We start from the raw sequence: 23,395 nt of genomic DNA, 5'->3' as shown, positions 1-23,395 counted from the left end.
AACTTCATCAATTTTCCCTTTGATTTTTTTGTAGAAACAGACATATGTTTTTCCTTGCCAGCAATTTATTCATATTTTTATTATGTTATTTCATTATTTATGTTTTGTTTCCTGCACATTTAGTAAATTCCAATTTTTAACTTACATCAGTGCTTGTTCTTAGGTGTTTTTATATAATCAACCAATGCATGCATTTCTTCAACAGTTTGACTTGAAAGTAAACCTCTACCTCCAGTTCTGCATGGAAAGTATAATCTATCAAAATCACTAGAGATATAATGCATAGTGAATAGTCATTTGCTTTCTTGTTTTTCAGTCCTAATTATCCAACTCTGCTTGTGTGCAATTAATAATTCCAGCAGAGTATCATATCCAGATATGACCCAGGTATTAATGACACTATTGTTTTCCACCATTCACTTTTGCTTTAGAAATTTTCTCTTTAGATGTATTGTTTACTAATCACATTTTTAATTTGTCCATCCTTGATGTTATCCAACTGTAGAAAGCCCTAAAGAGGCTTTAAAATGATGGCTCCTGATAGCTTGTCCATTTGGCATTTAAATTCTATTACTATTCATGTTTTACCCTGGTTTATTGCACATATCTCTACAGCAAATTCCGTTGCTATTTCTGTGCTAAAAATTCTTATAGTATTTGTCAATGGCCATATTTCAATTTCTGTTTTTTCCATAAAACTTCAGTGTATCATTATTATTATGTATGTAAAATATGAAATCATGGCTTCTCATTCTTTAACTGATGCTGACTTTCATTTGCACTTAGTTCTTCCTCAGGGCCTAAGGTACTCTCTTGGTGTAATATATACTCAGAGTAGCCTTTTGTAATTGATAGATAAAAATTTTGTGAATGCAGAGTTATATGTGTTATTATCATTAGATTTTTATCTTACCTTTTAAATATGCATTTTGGTCAGATCAAGGCAATAAACATGCCTCATAATCCTGCATCCTGTTTTCCCCACAACATTCCTAAGAGATGGGTTGTACTGAGAGTGTGACTGGCCAAAAGTCACTCTCTCATATAGGTGTAATTATGACTTGTGTTCAACAGTGCAATGTTTGTTCTTACTCTTCTTAAGAAAATGGTAAAGTACCCCCACTTTTTCTGCTACAATTATGACCATTTTTGTCTGCTCTTTCTCTTGTTCTATTGTCATAGCTGTTATTCAGTGAAGATAGAAGTTCAAGACAAATGAAATGAATTGGAAACATTTGGCAAGTTTGTTTCTTGTGATCATTTCTTGTGATCATTTCTTGTGATCATTTTATTAAATTAAAACAACAACAATCAGAAGTGAATCAAGGGCAACGTATGTCCATTGTTCATTTGAAGACAGACATCACTAATGAGTCAAAATGCAGACAGGCTTGTAGAAAGGAGAGTGAACATATACTTAACCTCTGTAGAATCTACATGCCTCTTCATACTTCGACTTTATCCCTTACATAAAGTAATTACCCACAAAACTGAACAAGCCAACTTCCTGCCTGCTTCAGAAATTCAGGAGCAACTATTTTGATTTGGAAAGGTTTTCATCATAAAAGGCTGCAGGATGAAGATAAGGGTCATTAGAGTGCAAACATAAATTCAACTAAATCCTATCAAAGTCAAGCCTAGAGGTAGGCACTGAAGGAATAGGTCAGGCATTAGAATCCAGCTGGAGATATACTTCTCCCAGCAGTACTGTGTAGTGGAAATGCAGCTCTTCTTAAGGGAGAGCTATGTCTTTGCACTTCAGAGAGCCAATACTTACAATATGTAAGAGCTCTTGGAGCACACTCTGTGCAATCATCAAAATACAACTTGGAAAGTGCATTCAGCCAGGGTGCAAAGTCCATGACAAATTACTGAAGAGAGCTTCCTTATCTCATCTGGCAGTGGCTCCACATTAGTTAGTGCCATCCAGGGTGAGAGCTCTGTCAACACATAGCTACTCATCAACATGAGAAAATGGTAACTTGTGAGGAGGTTGCAACTGACATATCCAAATAATAAGTGAAGCAGGTAATATCTGAGATGGCAACAGGGTAGACTCAGTTAGAGGTGTGAGAGGAAAGATCCACACTGCTTGCACTGAAGCCTCTACTCTCCGCTCGAAGATGTTGAGAACCCTGAAAAACAAATTAAAAATGATCTAGTGCATGCTCAGATTTATATCCAGAAAGAAGTATATTAGACTGTAAATCCTGTATTTCACAAACATGGTAAAGTGGGGGGGGGATCCTTGCTTCACAATGTCATATCACCCCAAATCATCACTCATCTAATACAACATAATCCTAGGTGACTATCAGCAGTAAAAACAATTTAAAAAATGGTAGGAAAAACAAACAAACCTAAAGCCTCCTAGTGTCCCCAACCACAACACATTTCCACATATCCACAAGGCATGTTTCTGGGTCCAGCCTCACACATTTGGAGAAAAACCCAAGTCTTTAAGGTTTTTCAGAAAGCTGGGCAAGTAGGAGTGGTCCGTTAGATCAGGGGTCTCCAACCTTGGCAACTTTAAGACTTGGGGACTTCAACTCCCAAAATTTCTAAGCCAGCAAAGCAGAAAAACTGGGTGAGGAATCTGGGAGTTGAAATCCACAAGTTGTAAAGTTGCCACTGTAAAGTTGCGTTAGATCTCAGGAGGGTGTTCCAAAGGACAGGGATGGCTATAAGAAGGCACATTGAACTAGATCCCCCCCCCCCCCCCGACATGGTAATATTTAAGGGAAAGGACTCTGATGGTCTTGCAAATAATTTGGCCTTGTATCATTCAGGGCTTTAAAAATTGTGATCAGCAACCTGAATTGCACTGTAAAGGAATAGCAGGGATTTAACATCCACGAAGCAACATTTCTGAATGTTCTTCAAGAGCAGCCCCATGTAAACCATGTTGCAATAAACCAAAAAGGATTTGAAAAGATTTGAACAAAAGATATGAATCTTTGAGACAAGTTCCTTTCTCCTCTTTCCCTGTCTTATGCATTCCCTGTCTTCATTTCCTATGTTTTATTTTATGTACTCCTCTAGCATTATGCCATATCTTTGCATAATCCAGAATACAACAGCGCTTTTGTGGAGGAGAATGACAGTTGTTCAAGCTACTTTGATTATCATCTCAGAAACAATCACTTGGAAATTTGTCCACAAATTCACTCATTTTGTAATTGTATCTTGAAAAGGGGAGCATCAAAACAAATTATATGAAGAAATGAAATACAAAGAAATGTTCACAACTAAAAACCACATCCAGCCCTTAACTGAACATGTCTCCCTTTTATATCCATTTTCTTCCCTATTCCTTCTCACTCTGGGGTTAGCAGGACAATAATGCAGAAAGTATTCATTGTTACTATTTAAGAAATAAGGCAAACGATGCTCTTACCTGGAAAGTATCCTCACTGGATTTATTCAGGTAGTTCAACGAAACAGCTCGTTTCATGCTAGTAAAGTAGGGAGAAAAAAAATATTTTTACTGTGCTGTCTCCAGATTTACTTTTGCTTTGATCCAGATTAATAAATAAGCAAAAAATCAAAACTTGTTTTAGTGAAAGGGAAAAAACAGAAGAGAATATTTAAGATTACATGTCTAAAGCTGAAAATTGATTTCTTGATTGAATCAATAAAAATTTGGAATGGCATCTTTATTAATACTTGAAATGAATGAATATATGATGATTTTAGAAGCTAGTATCATCTTGTCAGAAATGACTTTGAGAAATAGGAACTTCTCAATAGACATGCTGGGATAATCATGATGGTGGAAGCATTGTAATTTAATCCATCTAAAGAATATTAAGATTGGAAAAGGTACCTTAATGGCAAATGGGAACTAAGAATGGTGATGCCATTTTTCTATAGAATGGTATCCCCATTGTAAAAAAACAAAACATTGGATCTATGTGGTTCATAGTCTCATCATGTCATGTCTTTAAGCAAGGACACATTGAGAAGTCTCAGAAATGTGCCTTTGCTTAATAAATCTAAAACATTCTAGTACAGCATAAAAGTTAAAGCACTGCAATCAGCCTATCATCCATTATGACATGATGAGACATAGGCCATCTAGAATTGTTAGATTATGTGTGTCACAAATACATTAAGTAGAAACTAAAATTGTTTTTATTTTCAATTAAAGATGAGTTATGCAGTCTATGGTAAGGAAAGGGGCAGGTCTGACAGGCAACAGATACATATGAGCCCAAGAAGTGCCTCCTACTTAGTACTACGTGGGTCTAATGGGCCATTCCCTTGAAGTTTCTTCACCAGAATTTCACTGCTTCTTCTTAGCACATCTCGAATCTTTCCTAGTGAACCAGTGCGTTGAAGAGCACCAGTACCATCCTGGAAAGGAAGATAAAAATATGACAAGAGATGGTGGATGAAGCCTTCATATTCCAGAATACAGAATTCCAAGTTAGACTGTAGTAATAGCAATATACTGATAGTTTTGCCATTTAAAAAAAATAGGAAGCAATCCTACCAAACAAATATAGGTATACATCTCCGTTTTTATTAAACTCTAAATTAGTTTATACACTAAAGCTTGATTATACCAGGTGTTTAAGTAGGAAATGCACTTTTCAGTGCTTGCTTTCTCATAAAAAGTCCTTCCACTTAAAACCAATGGGGAAAGCAAGCAATCCTTTTTTTCTCCTTTTTTCTTTGTGTTGAAATTTTCTTCTTTTTGAGGACAATATTTTTTTTTAAATGTGATTTCTTCCAATAACCTGAAATATAATTCGCTAAAGATTTTCTCCCTTGACTCTACTGATGGATAATGTGGTCTTCAGATTTGCATACCACATACTGGTAATACTGGGATGCTTTTTTAAAGAGACCTTCCTCCCACATACATCTATAGAAGAATGATACGTTTATATGCTTCTATTAATATAAATATATTCTGGGGGAAGGGGAAATGGAGATAGCTTTAAGGTCAGTCAAGAAATTTATGTTTATATATGTATGTGTATATGAGTTTTCTAAAAGTAAAAACCAGGTCACAAAAATTTAAGGCTATCTATACTGCTATGTGAGATTAAATTTGTATCTCTCCAGAAATATGATTTTCAATCACCCAGATTCCTAGTGAGATGCTACAACCAGCAAGTTTTAACTGAAACCAAACAGGTGTAATCTAGGTATCTATAAGTCTGTGGAGATTCTCAGTCATAGTTGTCCCAAAGGTGTTTTTTCAGGAGGCAACTGGACTTTCTTGCTTTTTCTTTGAAGACATGTCACTTCGCATCCAAGAAGCTTCTTCAGCTCTGACTGGATGGTGGGGAATGGAAGGATTTATATTGCTTGCAGATAGCTGGTCATTTGCATTCTTTTAAAGAGTCATTGAGGCCACTTGGAGGTTTATCTGTGTCCTCAGGGACGCATGAGTAGTGCAAATGGGTGTGGAGCCTTCTTGGCTGCAGAAAGTTTTCTGCCCTGTGTCCCTTCACTGTTGAAGACAGGCGCAGGCTGTCTTGGCTTGAATGAGAAACGAAATGTCTTTAAAGAAAAAACAAGAAAGTCCAGTTGCCTCCTGAAAAAGCACCTTTGGGACAAGGTCTCTGTAGTCTTTTCATTGGTTACAACTACTACTGTGAGAATGTAATTTAAAAAGAAAAAGCAATCTGGAAGCCTCTTATTGGCTCCAAATTATTCAAAAAACTATTTCAATTATTAGTTTGTTTTTCTGGCATCTAATGGTTGATACAAAATATGACAACACTTCCTACAAAAAGAATAAGCTGTCTTTAGTGAGTTTTTTGAAAGGGATTTACCAGAGAATAAGGTGGTCAATAGCTATGAGTCATTATGTTGTATATTGCGATCATTGGGTAACATTAGTTGCTAGGGAACACCATCAACAGGAAGCAGTTGGGCTCATGCCCCAAATCTTTCTTAGTATTAGATAACCAGGAATGTTAAGAAATAGGATGCAAGACTAGATTTTGTCAGTTCCAACATGGTTTTCACTTTATATTACTTTTCTACATTTTCTACAATATTTTATATTACTTTTTGATACCATATATTATACATTTTGTTTGACTTTTTCTCTGTGGTTTCATGAAGGTTGAACATAAATCTTGTAGTGGAAAAGACAGGAAGTATTATGGATTTTTAGATCTAGTAATTAGATTTCCAACTGAGAGAAGATGAAGTTTCTATTCTTTCCCAAAAGATTCCTTACACCTCATGTCAAGAGTGAGCAGCGATCTCATTTCTATGAATACCAATCTGTACAGTGTATGGATTTCTCAGTGTATGGAAACCTATGAGGTTTCTGGTCCCATTTGATTTTTAATTAAAATTACAAGAGTTAAAAGATGCAAAACACGGGCTTTCAGCTAAAACTTTATTTCCAAGAATGCCTCTGAACACATAGGTTCTTTTTTTCAGGACAGTAAAAAAATCACAGTATGCATAAGTCCACTCCAGACAAAAACAAAATGTAAACTCTGTGATAAGAAGCATGGAAGACAAGATAAGAGAGAAGGGGAGCACATTCACTTGCTAGCTTTTTCTAGATAGATAGCTGTGGCAGACATATTTTGTGAAAACTCAAATACAAAGGACACATGCTTTCAAAATGCTGTGTGCCCATCAGCCCTATAAGACAGTCCACTTCTGCATAGTGGAGAGATTCCAATATTGCATCCCTATTAAGCTAAATCAACCACATCTTCCAAGTCCTGAAGTGGAAACAGTAAGAATTCTCAATATAAAAACCCCTGTTCAGAATGAAAAAATTCTGTACAACTATCACCTTCCAGAATACCAGAGGAAGTGAAATGCTTCTAAAACAGGTTTCTCTCTTTTGAATTTTAAAAAGCAAAACATGCCACATCAGTCCTATTCTTGGTGTTTGTCTTGATTACACAGAAGGCTAAAGGGCTGGAGATAGATTCAGGCCACTATTCTTTTCCAGTTAAGCTTTTTAAACACTGTGTTCTCAGTGTGGGAAAAACATAAATTCGTAGTCATGAGCTGAAATGTTGAAGAATTATGCTGTATATTCTAGAACTCATGCCCATGTCATACTATGGTATGAGTCAAGCATAAGGAATGCTAAGAGTTGTAGTTCAACATCTAAAAGGCCAGCAATTCCCTGTGTGCTTTGCAGTATACAATGCAAGAGTTAATACATTATACAGCCGGGTGGCAATTTCAGTGTGAAGGCCATTTGGACTCCAGTAGGCTTACATGAGGATGATGGGGCATCAATAATCTATTCTTTAAGGGTTTTTTTATCCCACCTTTGCTACGTTTATAAGTAACTCAAGATGGTAAAACATAACTAATACTACTCCTCCCCTTTTCCCCACAACAACTCAGTGAGGTGAGGTGAGCTGAGAGACACTGGTCCAAAGTCACCCAAATGGCTTTCATGCCTAAGGCAGGACTAGAACTCAGTTTCCTGCTTTCTATCCTAGTGCTTTAATTATTAGGCCAGACTGGCTCTCGTGGTAATTATTGCCCAGAATACTGGAATCTTTTCAATTTGATACACTCTTCAAACCCATGATTATTCTAATAGTCCAGAATGTGGGAAAAGCACCAAGTTACAAATGACTGCTGTTCTGGTAGGAATGGATCCTAATGGATCCTAGTTGCTCATGTTGGATCCTGTTGGAATTATAGCAGCAGCTGTGAATAGGCTTAAACTAATTTGTACAGTTACCCATTCAAATCAGAAGCTCCTGAGAGAGATGAGATTGGCTAGGTCACATATGTCTAAATATGTGAGCCCAGTCCATGGTTTATTCAACCAAGCAAGGTTTAGCACAGTGTAAAAACTTGGCCATGGAATTCACAGTGTGATCTACCGTATTTAATCTGTGTTGTTTCATTTAAAAAGGCATCCCAATACTTGAGCTTTTGAAGCACATGCCACTTAAGAAATATCAGTTGTGCAGAATTATTGTTTGTGCTTGGAGAGGTGTTACATGAAGAAAATACCATTACAGATATTCCATTCAGTTTATAGACTACCAAATGCATTCAATACAAAATAATTCTTCATGGCTAAATGTTGATGCTTTGATGAAGCAACTATGTAACTGTATAATTAATCATAACTAAGCTGCATGGTTTAGATGATGTCTTTATTTTTCAACAATTTATTGCATTGGAAGAATTCAAATATTTTTTGTGTGCCACCCAGAGCCATGTGCAATGGACGGCTATGTAAATTGTACAAATACATTTCTACATTTTAGCAGATTCAGTATTTCACATCAACTATGCATCTCTTAAAAATATGTTTTATATTTTTATATCCCAGATGTGACATGTGAAACAAAAAATGGAGTTGTGAAAATCCCTTTTCTTCTGAAAATATTGGTTTGTTTCTGTTGAATTAATGTGGATAGCAACAGGCATTCTACAATATTTGGGAAAATGTTCTAAAGCAGAGGTGTCAAACTGGTGGCCTGCGTGTGGAATGCATCACACGCAGGCCACGTCTACCCCAGCTCCAGAAAGGCAAAAACATGGTACATTACGATACATCATGTGATGCAATCGAGTTCGGCACCCGTGTTCTACAGAGATGAGCAGTAGCTTTAGAGGACAAAGCCTGAGTACTGTATAGCTTTTAATGACTCTAGTGTCAAAATACTGTTTCTTAAATGCTCCCCATTGTTTGGAATGCAAAGGAGCATCGTAGAGGGGGGAAAAGATGCTAGCAAAATTAATTCTACACAACAATGTGTTCATATGAGAGCCCTGTGAATCAAGGTTCATTTTTAGGGTATCTTTACCTTTTTACCTGCCATGGAATTTTTTTTTGTTTTTGCTCCCGTATGCATACAGATCTAGAGAACCAGTTTTGTATAATGGTTAAGGCACCATGCTAGGGTGAGTTCTAGTTCTGCCTGGGTGACCTTGGGTCAGTCTCTCTCTGTTCTAGGAAGGAGGCAAACCACTGCTGAAAACCTTGCCAAGCCCATGTAGTCACCAGGAGTAAAAAACTGACCTGAATCCTTAAAAAAAATACACAAAGACTAATCAAATGGACCAGATAATGAAAGGCTACAGGAGACAAAAAAATTAGGATTCCCTTTTATTTTGACTGATTTCATCCTCTGCAGTTGAAATATCGTAGATGATGTTCTTAATATACCAGCATGACAATACAGTTGGTACATATCTAGACATAAACATTTTGGCAAGTAGGACTTTCAAGGAAAAAGCAAGGTGTTTTACTGCATGGGGAAAATGCTTTATTCAGAATAAGAGACTTCTGAAACCTTGACCACTCTCTTAATAAAATTAACCTAGGTGTAGCTTTCACAGGAAAGCTACTTGTTTTGAGATAAGACTGTGAAGAAAGTCATGGAAATAGCATTTGTGTTTTGATCTTTTCAACTTGTTTCCAACACTAATCATCATACAAAGATTACATAAGTGATCTTAGGTAGTGATGTGTTGATAAAAATTCAATAGCAATAGCAACAGCAATAGCAGTTAAGACTTATATACCGCTTCATAGGGCTTTCAGCCCTCTCTAAGCGGTTTACAGAGTCAGCATATCGCCCCCACAGTCTGGGTCCTCATTTCACCCACCTCGGAAGGATGGAAGTCTGAGTCAACCTTGAGCCGGTGAGATTAGAACCGCTGAACTGCAGATAACAGTCAGCTGAAGTGGCCAGCAGTACTGCACCCTAACTACTGCGCCACCTCGGCTCATTTCAAGTGGTTCAAGTGGTTTTTTTAATCATATTTTTAGCAACTGCAATGATCGGTCTAAAGTAATCATGGGTGTAAAGGCAACAAAGTTGTATAGCTATTATATTCCTAAAATAAGATGTAGATTAGTTCTAAAAAACACTGATCGATTAAAAGTGGTCGGTTCACACAAAATACAGGTGGTAGTCCTCGACCTCGACCACAATTGAACCCACAATTTCTTTTGTTAAGTGAGAATTTGTTAAGTGAATTTTGCCCTATTTTACCACCATTCTTGCCACAATTGTTAAGTGAATCATTGCAGTTGTTAAGTTAGTAACCTGGTTGTTAAGTGAGTCTGGCTTCCCCATTGACTTTGCTTGTCAAATTGTTGTAAAAAGTAATCACATGCTCAAGACACAGGAATGGTCATAAGTATGAACCAGTTGCCAACCACCCGAATTTTGATCTCATGATCGTGGGGATGCTACAAAGGTTGTAGCTGTGAAAAGTGGTCATAAATCACTTTTTTCCAGTTTTTTCCATTGTAACTTTGAACGGTCACTAAAGGAACTATTGTAAGACGAGGACTACCTGTAATTCAAGGACAACCTTCCCAACTTTGTATTTTTCAGATGTATTACTACATATTCCAAATCCATCAAAATAGCCAAATAAGATAGTGATTATAATAGTACACTCCATGAAGAAACCACACCAAAAAAAGCTCAGTTATGGTAAATGACTGCAAATGTTTGACCAATTCCTTTCTTTGCTTGATACCATTAGATAAATGCTTAAAATTTCTCTCATACAATTAGGTGACTGCTTGAAATTTATTTCAACAGACTCCTACAACCAACCTTAAAAGTTATATTAGTTCTACTGGTGACTGCTATAGTTACCATTTAATAAATAAGACTATGCATACATAAATACATCAGACAAACCAGTTCCACTATTCCTTTTAGAGTAAGCAACGTCATGTAGATAGCAGAAAAGGAGTAAGAAATAGGATGCCAAAGCAAAAATTAGAAAATTAAACAATTCAAACTTGTTTATACAACCAGCATCCACTATGCTTTTCCATATTGTTCTATCCTTGCAAACAGTCCTTGCTTCTATCACATCAATAACCAATTCCTGCACTGCTTTTTATTCATTAAAATTCTCATCTCTCCCTTTTTCAAGATCTCAAATCATTCTGGAGCTTGGTGGCGCTTAAAAAAATTAACAACTCCGTACAATCACTAATTCCTTGGACTACCTCCCATTTTTCTTAGCCCACTTCCTTCCCATATTTGATTTGTAACTCAATACTCATTTTCCACATGAACTACTGAACTATCTCAATATACTATTTTCATACTGGTTACTCACTGTTAGAAAGGGAATCCACATCCCTTCACATTCATTGACTTTTCTTGTTTTACAGCAGACAGCTGTAAAAGTACAACTATTTCTACTATAATCAACTCATAGGTTTCTCCAGGATACCTAACTCACTTCCATATAATGAAGGGGCAGAAACACATTGTTATACACAATTCTTTTTGCTCCTTTCAGCAAACCTTCATTCCTTGAAACAAAGTACACACTATCTACTACTCTTCTAAATGTATTTACGTGTCTTAAAATTTCTCCACTTATTTTTCCATCTTAATAACAAGTATAACAAAGTGTAAAAGTTCATCTACTTGTTCTAGTTTTCCACCACCTATGTTTAACTTCACTGTTACAAATCTTAGGTTTGTAGAAAACTGCACTTTACATTTTAGAAGGAATTAGACATTTTGCAAGAAAAAGATGCATCTGGCTTTTATATACAAATCTCTTAATTATAAAAATTAGGTGTGCAGTTGTAGTTTTACATAATTTTCCAATTATAAATGCATTTCAATTACACAGCTAGGAGAAAATAAACATTAGCCTGTGCATTATTGCTAAGATTTGGTTTGCTGGGGGAAGAAGCAGAACAAGAAATTTGGAGATACAATGTAATCAACTTTCCGATTCTGATACCCTCCAAATGTATTGGATATAAACTTCCACAAGCCGTAGCAAGCAGAATCACCGATTACCTAAGTATCTGGGAACTCAAAGTCCAACATATCTGGACTTTAGGAAGGCAAAATGGATATGTAGAAAAAGGGACGTGATTTATGTTATTGTCTCTTGAAGGGCTGTTTAGCAGCATTTTCTCCTAGAAGACTAGAATCGCAGACCCTAAAAACTTCCTTCACAGACACAGCTTTCAAGACACATCTTTTTAAACTTTCTGTGTTTCCTTTCAGTTTAGAGAGTTATTAAAATTTAAGCTACTCTATATAAACAATGACTTTCTTCTAAGGGCGTTTCATTTCTGCACCATTGCCATACAAAGCATTCATATTTTAAATACAAACACACATGCACACCTGTTTTCTGATTTTCTAGGGAACCAAAAAGGAAAACACCCAGATGATTTGTAGTGTATACTAATGTAAATATTTGTGTTTGATGAAAATAAATTGGTTCAAAAAAAAAAAAAAGACAGCATATGAAAAAGAGGCACAAGGAAGCAAAGATTCAGGTCCTTCTGCCTTTAATCAGAGGTAAACGAGTTCACAGCGACAAGGAAAGTACCATGTAGGTCTCAAAGGCAGAGAGTAGAACACAGAATTTCAGCCCCTTCTAGACAGTGTGATAAAAAGACTTGCAGATAGGCCATTTCAACATAGAAAGTCGTGCGGGAATGAGAGAGCTGGTCGTATTTTATGAGGAAAATGCAAGAGCAGCGTGTGGATTCACCTCCGGGGCTTCTTCCTTGGAACCTCTGACACTTTTCCTTCTTGGGCAAGGCAGAGTCATAACAGCCAATGAAAGTGGGGGAGGATTTTCAATAACAGATCACAAATATTGCCCACCTCAGCCATAGGGCAAGAGAGAAGCTGCCCTGATTCAGGTATACTTGAACATTCTTTCCTGAAGGACATAGCCAAAAGCAAAGGTTTCATCACAGCTCCACAAAATTTCCCAAAGGAGTTGCATAAAAAATATTTCAAATTGCCTGGGGCAAAACTCCACCTGAGTACAACCCTCCTGGGTTGAATGAATAGTCTGGTTTGTTGCAAGAGGCAGGCAGTGGGTACTTCAAAAAGCCACACAAAATCATCATGCCATACTTTTATTATTCAGTTCCATTTTCCAGCACTCACAGCTTCAAAAACTTTTTCTTATCTAATGCCTAGCCTAATTTGTAAACTCAGCTAATCTTTTCTTATTTTTAGAAACCAGCTGTATTCACAACTATATTAACCTACATTAACCCCCTCCCCATCACATGCATACAGCCTAAAACTATGGTATGATCAGCAGATAGGCTGAAAAAAGTCTTCCCTCACATATGCTTGTCCTGGTGATGGATTAAAGCATCAGGCTATCCTGTCAGAAATGAAACCCCACCACCATATTTAGCACCAGTGTAAATATTAAAAAAACCTCACTATCTTAGAAACTAGATTCATAGCCTAAAAATCTTAACGTCCACTTTTCTCTGGGTGAAAGAAAAGGCTTCTTTCAATATATCCCCAGATCTCTAAAATGGTTGCTTTCCTATTTTGCTATATAAAACATGTCACTACTTTGTTCCGATTAGAATATTATCAGGGGTTTTTTTTCCTCCCTTTCTCAACAATTTTAGATCAATGCATCCTGTTTGTATTTTGGAGTCATATCTCCACCCTATAAAAATATTATAGCCTAATTCCTGAGGGAATCAGCCTTTTTTTTCCTGCCCAGAACACCTGTCTTAACTCACTCTATGGCAACATGCTCATTCAAGGAGAACTTCTACCAGGATGATAATCCCAGACCTGGGAGGAAACAGAATTAAATGTAGTTGATTTATTTGTAAGAAAATACAAACAGGAAGGCACTGTCTACTGAAAATCCATTTCTACCAGAGCCTTTCTTCGTCTGTAAAATTCCTCCAGAGCTCAATCTCAGTGGGACAACCTATTCCCACTTTAAAACATCTGCCTTCTATTGTCTCTGTTCCTTCTTCTTGCATGCAAGATTCCTTGCTCATCATTCTCTTACAAGACGTGCAAATTGCTACTTTCTTTTCTGCTCACTTGACATGCTTATAAATAAGCAGCAGCTATAGGCTACATTACCATTTAACACACCAATCTTCTATGACGGGCTTGCTTTGTGGCATTTGGCTGAGACCACATGCAATGCATTGTTAAAAATTTACATTAATGAGAATTAATTTGGAGATGAAACTCCATCAACTATCCCACCCCTCTTGCTCTGTGGGCAGAAGAGTAAGGAAAAAGTGACAGTCTGGCCATCTTTTTCAGCAATTACTATTCCTACTATGAGAAAGGAACTGTGGGAGAAAAAAATATTCCCAAGGTTGTGATATTAGAAAAGCCTTTTCTTGTGAAATGCTAGCATTCTGAAGTGTAACAGGCAAAGCAAGTGCAGACTGGGATTAATCAGTCAAAGACTTAATGTTAGCTCTCTGAATGCCACCGTCTGCTGTTGTTGTCTTTCCATTTCTAATGCCTTTGTTTATATTATTTTCATTTCTGTGAAAGCAAGATTTTAGAGAAGGCACAGCACAAGCTTTTGTCTCTTTTCACATCTTGAAGCTAAAGGGCCTCAGATACTAGAGAATACAGATGAACTGTTTATTATCTTTCTTTAAGGGTCTCTGGACTTAAACACTGCTGAAGGTAGAAACCAGGCTTGTACAATAGCAGCAATGGGCATTCAAACCATTTTACCATCAATTAAGAGCATGATTTATTCAGCCCATTTATCCTTATCTACAATTTAAAGATGGGATGGGGAGAGATATTAGAGTATTTGTTTCTATCTCTTAATTCTGTACTTTGTGCCATGGAAGCAAGAGGAAGAAAAGGGAAGCAGCATGAAAGATCAGGAACGGGCATATTGTTCAAATGAAAGCAGCAAAATGGAAAGGCAAGTTATAGGAAAATGGGCAAATGTGAATGTAGTGTCCCCAGAGTAGGGAACAAGGTCATTCTCAAACATCAACCTCTTCCCCCCTGATTAAGGTACAGGAAAGAGAACAAAGGAAGCCACAGAGAATCCTGGAAAAGTTCTGTTTGGTGGACAAAGGAAGTGGGGAGAGGCCACCTCGTAGAGTTTCTTCCTGTTCTCTTGCTGATTGATGCTGTAGTAGAGCCGTGTGCAGCCAGTTGAATATTCTTCTGCTGTGTTCCTTGGTGCTGACTTTGGATGGAAGGTTGGTTTGGGACGGGTGTGGAGTCCTTGACGTGGAAAGCAGGAACAGTGGAAGGAGGGGAATGGTTTGGAAGAAAAAGTCGAAAGAAGCTGCACAAGCATCCAGATGATTGTGTTGGAAGGGAGGGGGGAGGTCTCAGGAGGCACTTAAGCCTAGTGCACAGAGAGGAGAAAGACACAATGTACAAGGCCACGGTGAGGATGCATAGTATCCTGAAGAGTGACAGCGAGGGAATAGTGCTATATGCTAACAGTATAGACGAGGTCAAAGAATTATGGAGGGGTAGAAAGTCTTATAGAAGATCTTAACAGAGGATTTACAAATTCCTTTAACTAATGTGAAAAATGCTTTGAAAATTTCAAAATACAAACTTTGTTTAGTCATGCTTTTGTGTAGAAGCACCACTATTTGACCAGCACAATTTTGGGTAAGAATTAGATCTATTTAATTACAAGGTCCAATGCACAGTATGGCCATGTAAGGGAAGGCTCCTTCATCTATTCCATGGTCCCACTGCTTCAACCAATCTAATATGGTGTGGAAGAGGTAGAAGAGAAAAGAAAGAAAATTAGTGGCAAACAATAAAAGGATAAAATGTATCCCATCTCCACAATCTCAGCAACTAAAATGGATAATTTGGCATAGGGAAAAATGTATTCAAGTAAGAAAAAGAAACCAGGCATACTCTACACAAGCAGCATTATGAAAAAGCATGATGCTGCTTCAGACAACAAAAATTATACCAAAACTGGTAGAATTAGACTTTCAAATTCCAGGAAGAAGAAAAAAATTAGTCAAGGAATAAAAAGAAAATCTCTCCACACCAGCAGCCTGAAAGAGTCCTATATAGTCTTGATGCATGTGTAGTGTATGCCTTAAGTTAGTTCTCAAAAATTTATTTATTTTATTATTTATTTTATTATTTATTTATTTATTTATATTTATTTATTTATTTAGTAGATTTATAGGCCGCCCAATCCCGGAGGACTCCGGGCGGCTTACAAAGCGAAAAGAAGAGTAACTAATAAAAAATAAAGGTAAACAATTTAAAACATCACCCATGCACCCCATCTGATTGGGGCTGGACCTCAGCAATGAGGTCAACAGCCCCAGGCCTGCCGGAATAGCCAGGTTTTAACAGCTTTTCGGAAGGCCATGAGAGTGGGCAAGGTCCGGATCTCTGGGGGTAGTTCGTTCCAAAGGGTCGGAGCAACCACAGAGAAGGCCCTCCTCCGGGGAGCCGCCAGCTGACACTGTCTGACGGCATCTGAAGGAGGCACACCCTGTGGGATCTCACCGGCCGTTGGAGGTATGTCGCAGTAGGCGATCTCGCAGGTATCCTGGTCCTAAGCCATGTAGGGCTTTAAAGGTAATAACCAGCACCTTGAATTGCGTCCGGAGACCAATAGGAAGCCAGTGCAGCTCGCGGAGGATAGATGTAACATGTGTGTATCTTGGTACACCCAATATCACTCGCGCGGCTGCGTTCTGGACTAGTTGCAGTCTCTAATACAATCTAGACTGAGGTCACCTTAAAATACTAGTGAAATATGAGTTGTGTGGTTTCCCATATTCAAATAAGAATACAGCACAGGAGAAGAATGTTAATTAACATTTTCCCTTGGAACGATTCCTAAATAAAAATAATTTTCCAGAGCAGTTATTGAGAGACAATTATTTCCCACTGCTGCAGTTCCAATCCAGGATCTGGAGAAACAACTGTTTCCTAACATGTTAATTCAAATATACATGAAAACTGGAAAAATGCAGTGCATGAAAAGTGGATTATTAACATAAACGTTTAATGAGTTTAATGGTTAAGGTCACAGAATTTATTTGTTTCCCTCTTTTATGTTCTGCTTATTTTATGGGAAGATATTTTTTAACAACACAATAGAACCTTTCTCCTAGTCACAGTGGGCCAATTTGTAGGTTGTGAGACTTGCTTTTTTCTTCCTGAAAGAGCATCTTACTCCCAAACAAAACAAAACAGGGAAAAAACCCTCCAATAGTAAGTATTCATTAGCAAAATGAAGCTGGAGATGGTAAATTGGCAATAATACATAACAGCTTGCTTCTTGGCAAATGGCAACTTCATTAAGCATAATAGGATCTTTCATGGGCAAGCTGTCAGAATAGGGCAAGGGGAGCTATTTGCATACATGAAATGGCATAATATTAAATTGTTATATTATTATATTGTTTTACCTAGCTCATAGCTATCTGGTTCCAGATTTCAGCTATTTAAGAATATTTTACTGAATACATTGAGAGTTGGGCCCTATACTTTCATGCATTAAAATCTTCCTCAGACTGTTGGAAAATATAGGCAAGGGTTGGTAAGATTCAACAGTTTTAGCTGGGGACTTTTAAAATCTGAGAGTATCAATGAAATTTGAACCAGCTGGGAAAAGAGAATAAGATGCCAATATAAGAGCTCTATAAGTAGATTTAACTGTACAGGGAACAGACAGGACAAACAAGTGAGAGATTAAGATTAAATTGAAATCTACAGCCTGAGGTTCAAGCTAATGTCTTTATACTTTAAATATCATGGGCTTATGGGAAAAGTAAGTCAGGATTTAAGAATTCCTATAATTAAAACGGTACTGAGCTGTAATGATAGAGAGCCATTTGTCCACGCTGAGTCATGGCCACACTATAATTTCTGCTGGTGCTGAACATTCTGAGAAATACTCAATTTACTGGGGGAAATGCTATAGGATCTCAGCATTTTGCTATTCCAGTTAAAAGTGTGATTACAGGAAATGCATTTTAGGGGTGACTGGAAAGAGTGAGAAAGATTTTTTTGGGGTAATTTTCTTATCTCTGTGTAGAATCTTGACAAACTTAAAAAAAAACAGGTTTTCTAAACACGGTTTGAAAATAATTGGATTAGAGGCAGATACATGGCAGATACATAGAAGGAACTTTTTTAATTCCTCTTGAAGACTTGGGAGAGTCTGGAACAGTTTAAACTCACATTTGTGCATTGTATGGATAAGATAACAGGTCATTTTTAGATGTTGCAGGCCATAATATAGCATAGATAGCTCTCATATTGCTGTTACCCTTTCATATGAGGGAATGTTCTAGCATATCCATAGCCTTATCATCCTTTGAGCTCAATCTAAACAAGAAGCTTTGAAATGAGGATTCCTGGAACAAGATTATAGCCTGCAGTAAATAAAGTGGCCAAGAACATGGGATGTAGTATGGACACTACATCAATTGAAGAGGAAATTATCTTAAATTACTTGCTTTTTTTAAACTAGGGATCATATCTACCCTGAATCCTGAAAAAAGCAAACTATATAAGATGGATGCAGATAATCCTTCTTTATTCACGCATAGAATAACTAAGATGAATGACACTAATTAAAGCAGATAAGGGACACTAATCAAAGATTCAAGAAATGAAACATTTAAAAGAAGAGAGTAGTTGAAAACTGTTATCTCTACATTATATGTAAATTGTATATTTTGTGTATCTTGGGGCAAATAAAATACTGTTTTTTCAGTTTGAAAACTACTAATAGATATGGCTTTGTCAGTACTTCCTATTTATTTATTTTATTTATCAAATTTAGAAACCACTCTTTTCCTCACACTTTTATCAGAAAAAGAAGAAAATATTATATACTTGCATTTAAATGTTTTTCAAAGATCTTAGAATAAGGGAAAGCTAAAACTGGTTCATTCATCTGGGTAATATATATCATTTAGGTTTTCAGTCTAATTTGAAAGTACCCTTTATGAAGGAAGCAAAGGATAAATCCTTAGGGTCTGGAATGTCATATATTGCTGTTTTGCATAATTCTAGGAGCTCAGGTATTCTTTATAGCAAGTTTTTAGAATGTGTTTCTGCTAGGTACAATCCACAATCAAGACTGCAAGACACCTAGATGCTGATTGGCTGTCATGGCAATTTGCTTATGATAGATGGAGAATGGAGAAGCACATGCAGGTAAGGGATCAGTAGAGTAGAGGGTGAAGAGTTAAGGAGAAATCAAGCAAGTGTTTGTTAGTATGACCAAAGAACAGAAACAATGGATGGCCCCTTACCACCATCCCTCCCAAAATTATTTGAGACCAAATTATTTGCTGCTCAATCTATTTTAGAATAATACCTAGAAAAAACATATCACAGGTGTTAACATGTGGTTAATGCCTACTCTTTCCTCCCAAATCAGGTTTTTGGTTCCAAAATGTTAATCAAAACATCCATCTCTGAATTTGAAGGGCTGAACAGACTTTGGGGGGAGAGAAAAGTAGTAAACAAATGTAGTTTTTCATCCAAAATCTAAATTTATACAGATTGATTTTTCCCCAATCAAAATCTGGCTTCCTCATTTATGAACTGGGTGTAATGTTACGACACTGGAAATGAGACAATTATTTTTCAAGGACTGAAAACTTTATTGAAATATTCTGAGCCAGCTCTATAATAGTCTTCCTTACTCAGTTTTGCAACATTTTGCTGTAATGAAAGAAGCTAATCATCACACTAGAAAGGGCAGCAAAGAAGCGTAAAGGAGAGTGACATCTACTTTAGCAACTGTTCTCCTGTAACAAATGCAGAAAAGTGTTTCTCCATGTGTATAACGTATGTATCAATGAGTATATGAATAAGATACAGGTAGCCATTTACTATTTTGAAAAAAAAAATTCACCCATTCATTCCACCCCTTCTCAATATCCTTCAATCATTCATGCATACATCTACAGACACTTCTGTCCCTACCCTTGTACTAATTTCCTAAAGTATCACTCTGTCACACTAAAGTATCACCCTATCTGTAATCCAGGTCATGCTATAAGTACTTCCTCAGACTTTAAAACGATCTCTATTACTTCTTTCACTTTCCCTCCCCATTCCCTACTGTGAAACCATAGTACAGAAGATCAAACTGCCTAAGATTAGTTGCTTTTTGTTCTTTCATTGTCATCATCATCTTCTAAATATTCAGCACTTCTGAATTATTGGGGGAAAAAACCACAGAGAAACTAGGCAGGACATTTCCTGATTCTACCTAAGTGACAATAAGAGGAATGGGCAGAGATCATGCAGAAGAATGAATGAAGGTGGGCATGCCACGACAGGCTATCAGCTCCCTGAGATGCCAGAGGGAAGCACAGAATTCAGGGAGTTACTGCCCCCTGCTTCTCTTGGCTGGATTAGGTGGCTCTTGATGGTGGACTTGTACTTACCCCATTCCATTCCACGCCCATACTCACTTCCTCATTACCATCTGTGGTATTCTCATATTTGATGCTGGCCACCAGGCTATCTCGGCTCCTCCTCCTCTCAGAGCCATCGCCCTCTTTGAGAATTTCCACCACTTTAGTCTGGTTAATGGGGTCAATACCCTGCAAAGGGGGGGGGAACAATAAGAAATCAATAATACTCTGGATATGATTTTGGCAAGAAAACAAAGAATATTTTCTGAGAGTTTCGAGAGAACAAAGAGAGCCAATTTGATCTTTGATGGGCAGGATTGCGACAGTTAAGACACATGTACTACCGAATTATTATTTTTTTGTTTCAAACGTCACCAACTAAATTGGACAAAGAAATTTTTAAATCCTTGGAGACAATAGTGGCTCGATTTATATGGCAAGGCAAGAAAGCATGAATCAAAGCCCAAATGTTGCAAAAACGTAAAGAACTGGGAGGCTTCGGAGTACCCAACTGGGAAGCATATTATAATGCAGCAATTATGACATGGGTGAAGGATTGGGTGACGTTCAGTAGAAGGTGCCTATTGGCTATAGAGGGACACGACCTCCCCCAGGGATGGCACGCCTCCCTCTGGCAAGAAAGAGATACCCCCCATAGGTACTTCATGGGACATTAGATTTGGAAGATTTTGAAGGGGGTCTGGGAAAAGATGAGGAAAAAATACTATCTTAGGGTTCCGTGCTGGTTGGCACCGTTAGAGGCCTTAACGCATCCCAGTGTATTTAATTGGACAAGAAACATAACATATAAAGACATTATGACAGAAGATGGCAACATGAAAACCAAGATGGAATTAGAGCAGCAGGGCAGGAATCTGGAATGGTGGGAATATTTACAGATTAGAAATAGGTTTAAAAGCGATAAGGTACGGTTTGGGATCTACCCAAACCCTCAGGGGCTAGATAAGATTTTGTTTGGTGGAAATAAGAAAATGTTATCGAAGATTTATCAGTTTTTGACCTGTCAAGATGCTAAAGAAGAGATGGATAAAAGCCTTCTAATAACATGGGAGAGAAACTTTGGTTATGAGATTGAAAGGGGCAAATGGTGTGATCTATGGAGTAAGTCTATTAAACTTACAATATCTACAGCATTTAAAGAAAACATATACAAGATGGCTTATAGTCCTGGGTTATCTCCACTGTGTTGGAAATGTGGAAGAAAGGATGGCACATTCTACCATATTTGGTGGTCCTGTACTGAGGCCACGAAATACTGGAGAAGGATTCAAAAATGGCTAAAAGAGGTTACCGGGGCAAGCATGGAATGGAAACCCGAGAATCTTCTACTAAGCATTAAACCAGAAAACATGAGCAATTCAATATGGCATTTGAGCCTACATATAATTGTGGCCGCAAGAATAACTTATGCTCAATTTTGGAAATCCACTACCATACCGTCGGAAGATGCTATAATTAAAAAGATCTATGAATGTGCAGAAATGGACAGAATGACGGGTTGGCTGAGGGACAAAGGAGAAACGGAACATTATCTTAGCTTATCTTAGCTGGAACCTATGATATATGTGGGCGACAAGGAGAACAGCAGGGACTTAAAACGGGGAAAGTTAAATAGCAGTTGTTAACAATGGGAACTAAAAGTGAACATGGGTATTGTAATAGATCCCTGAATTTTGTAATGAGAAGATGTGGTTTAGAGACCTAACAATGAGGAAGGAAAAAAAAAGTTGGTCTGTGAATGACTGTCACCACGGGGGTGGGGGGATTTGTAAGTTTAAAATTGTATTTGTATTTGTATGTTTTACTCTTTAAAAAATGTATAACTAATAAAGATTACTTTAAAAAAAAAGATGGCTTATAGATGGCACCTCCCCCCAACGAGGTTAGCCAAAATGTTTCCTGGGTTATCTCCACTGTGTTGGAAATGTGGAAGAAGGGATGGCACATTCTACCATATTTGGTGGTCTTGTACTGAGGCCACGAAATACTGGAGAAGGATTCAAAAATGGTTAAAAGAGATTACTGGGGCAAGCATGGAATGGAAACCTGAGAATTTTTTACTAAGCATACAACCAGAAAACATGAGTAAATCTATACGGTATTTGAGCCTACATATAATTGTGGCTGCAAGAATAACCTATGCACAATTTTGGAAATCTACTACCAGAAGATGCCATAATTAAGGGACAAAGGAGAAACAGGACATTATCTTAGCTGGAACCTATGGTATATGTGGGTGACAAGGAGAACAGCAGGGACTTAAAATGGGGAAAGTTAAATAGCAGTTGTTAACAATGGGAACTAAAAGTGAACATGGGTATTGTAATAGATCCCTGAACTTTGTAAAGATAAGATGTTGCTTAGAGACTAAACAATGAGGAAGAAAAAAAAAGTTGGGCTGTGAATGACTGTCACCGCGGGGGAAGAGGGGGGGGCTGTATGTTTAAAACTGTATTTGTATTTGTATGTTTTATCCTTAAAAAAATGTATAACTAATAAAGACTATTAAAAAAAAAGAGAGAGCCAATTTGGAAAGAAGCCAAACCAGTTGGGTGTGACTGTGTCTGGTCACTTTTTCCTTAGTGTGAGGGGGGAGGCAATGGCAAATCACTTCTAAAAAACTTTGCCAAGAAAACTACAGGGACTTGTCCAGGCAGTCTATGAAAATCACATCTGAATGAATGAATGAATGAAAGAAGAAGAAGAAAAAAGAGAGAACATCCAGTTATCTGCACTTGTGTATGCTACTTTAATCTTGTTCTAACATTTTCTTTTTTAAAGCTGTAGTCATTACTTACTGTTATGTCCAAAACTGTGAAATAAGAATAGCTTCTAAAAAAGGGATACTGGAAAACATGGTTTAAAATTAAGTTGTTTCCTGGCTTGTTTTGAAAGTCATTAACAGTTATTATGATGTTAATTGATGTTTCTTTTCCCATGTAGAAAAGAAATGAAGCTAAAAGAAAGGGGCAGTTTTTGGTTATATTTGAAACTTGTACATATCTGGGCTTAATAAGCCTATTTGGGCTCTTAGCCTATTTAATCCATTAAGACATGAACACAATGTGTGGAAATTGTTATAATCATTTCGGTATCTAGAAATTTTCTTAAAATAGAGTTTGCTTTGAAAAAATAAAAATAAGAAAAATCATAATATTAAGAATTCCAATTCAGAAAATCTCCCTTGAAATATATAGAAATCATCTGATATCCTGGAAATATAGGAAATGACTATCAAGAAGAAGAGTAGGC

At 37.2% G+C, this 23,395-nt stretch overlaps 1 protein-coding gene across 7 annotated transcripts in view; it reads right to left on the bottom strand.

The window, feature by feature from the left end:
• Window positions 1–1,243: 1,243 nt before the first annotated feature.
• KLC4 (kinesin light chain 4) overlaps window positions 1,244–23,395 on the bottom strand; it is a 55,616-nt gene continuing 33,464 nt past the window's right edge. For 3 of the 7 annotated variants that reach the window (XM_087717655.1, XM_087717657.1, XM_087717656.1), the window contains 4 exons: window positions 20,153–20,311; window positions 4,232–4,356; window positions 3,398–3,455; window positions 1,244–2,135 (listed from right to left, as the gene is read on the bottom strand). In XM_087717655.1, coding sequence (XP_087573781.1) covers window positions 2,058–2,135; window positions 3,398–3,455; window positions 4,232–4,356; window positions 20,153–20,311 — 420 coding nt within the window. In that variant the 3' untranslated portion in view covers window positions 1,244–2,057. Of the gene's footprint in view, window positions 2,136–3,397; window positions 3,456–4,231; window positions 4,357–12,248; window positions 15,094–15,122; window positions 15,469–15,913; window positions 19,508–20,152; window positions 20,312–23,395 lie in introns of those variants that run through there. The other 4 variants (XM_087717658.1, XM_087717662.1, XM_087717661.1 and 1 more) reach the window with 4 other exon arrangements.

The sequence above is a fragment of the Thamnophis sirtalis genome, unplaced genomic scaffold (assembly GCF_051295495.1).
Source record: "Thamnophis sirtalis isolate CommonGarterSnake01/CBP01778 unplaced genomic scaffold, rThaSir2_p1.2 scaffold_6, whole genome shotgun sequence".
Taxonomy (NCBI): Eukaryota; Metazoa; Chordata; class Lepidosauria; order Squamata; family Natricidae; genus Thamnophis; species Thamnophis sirtalis.
Note: the sequence above shows the minus strand (reverse complement) of the source record. Positions and strands in the feature narration are given on the sequence as shown.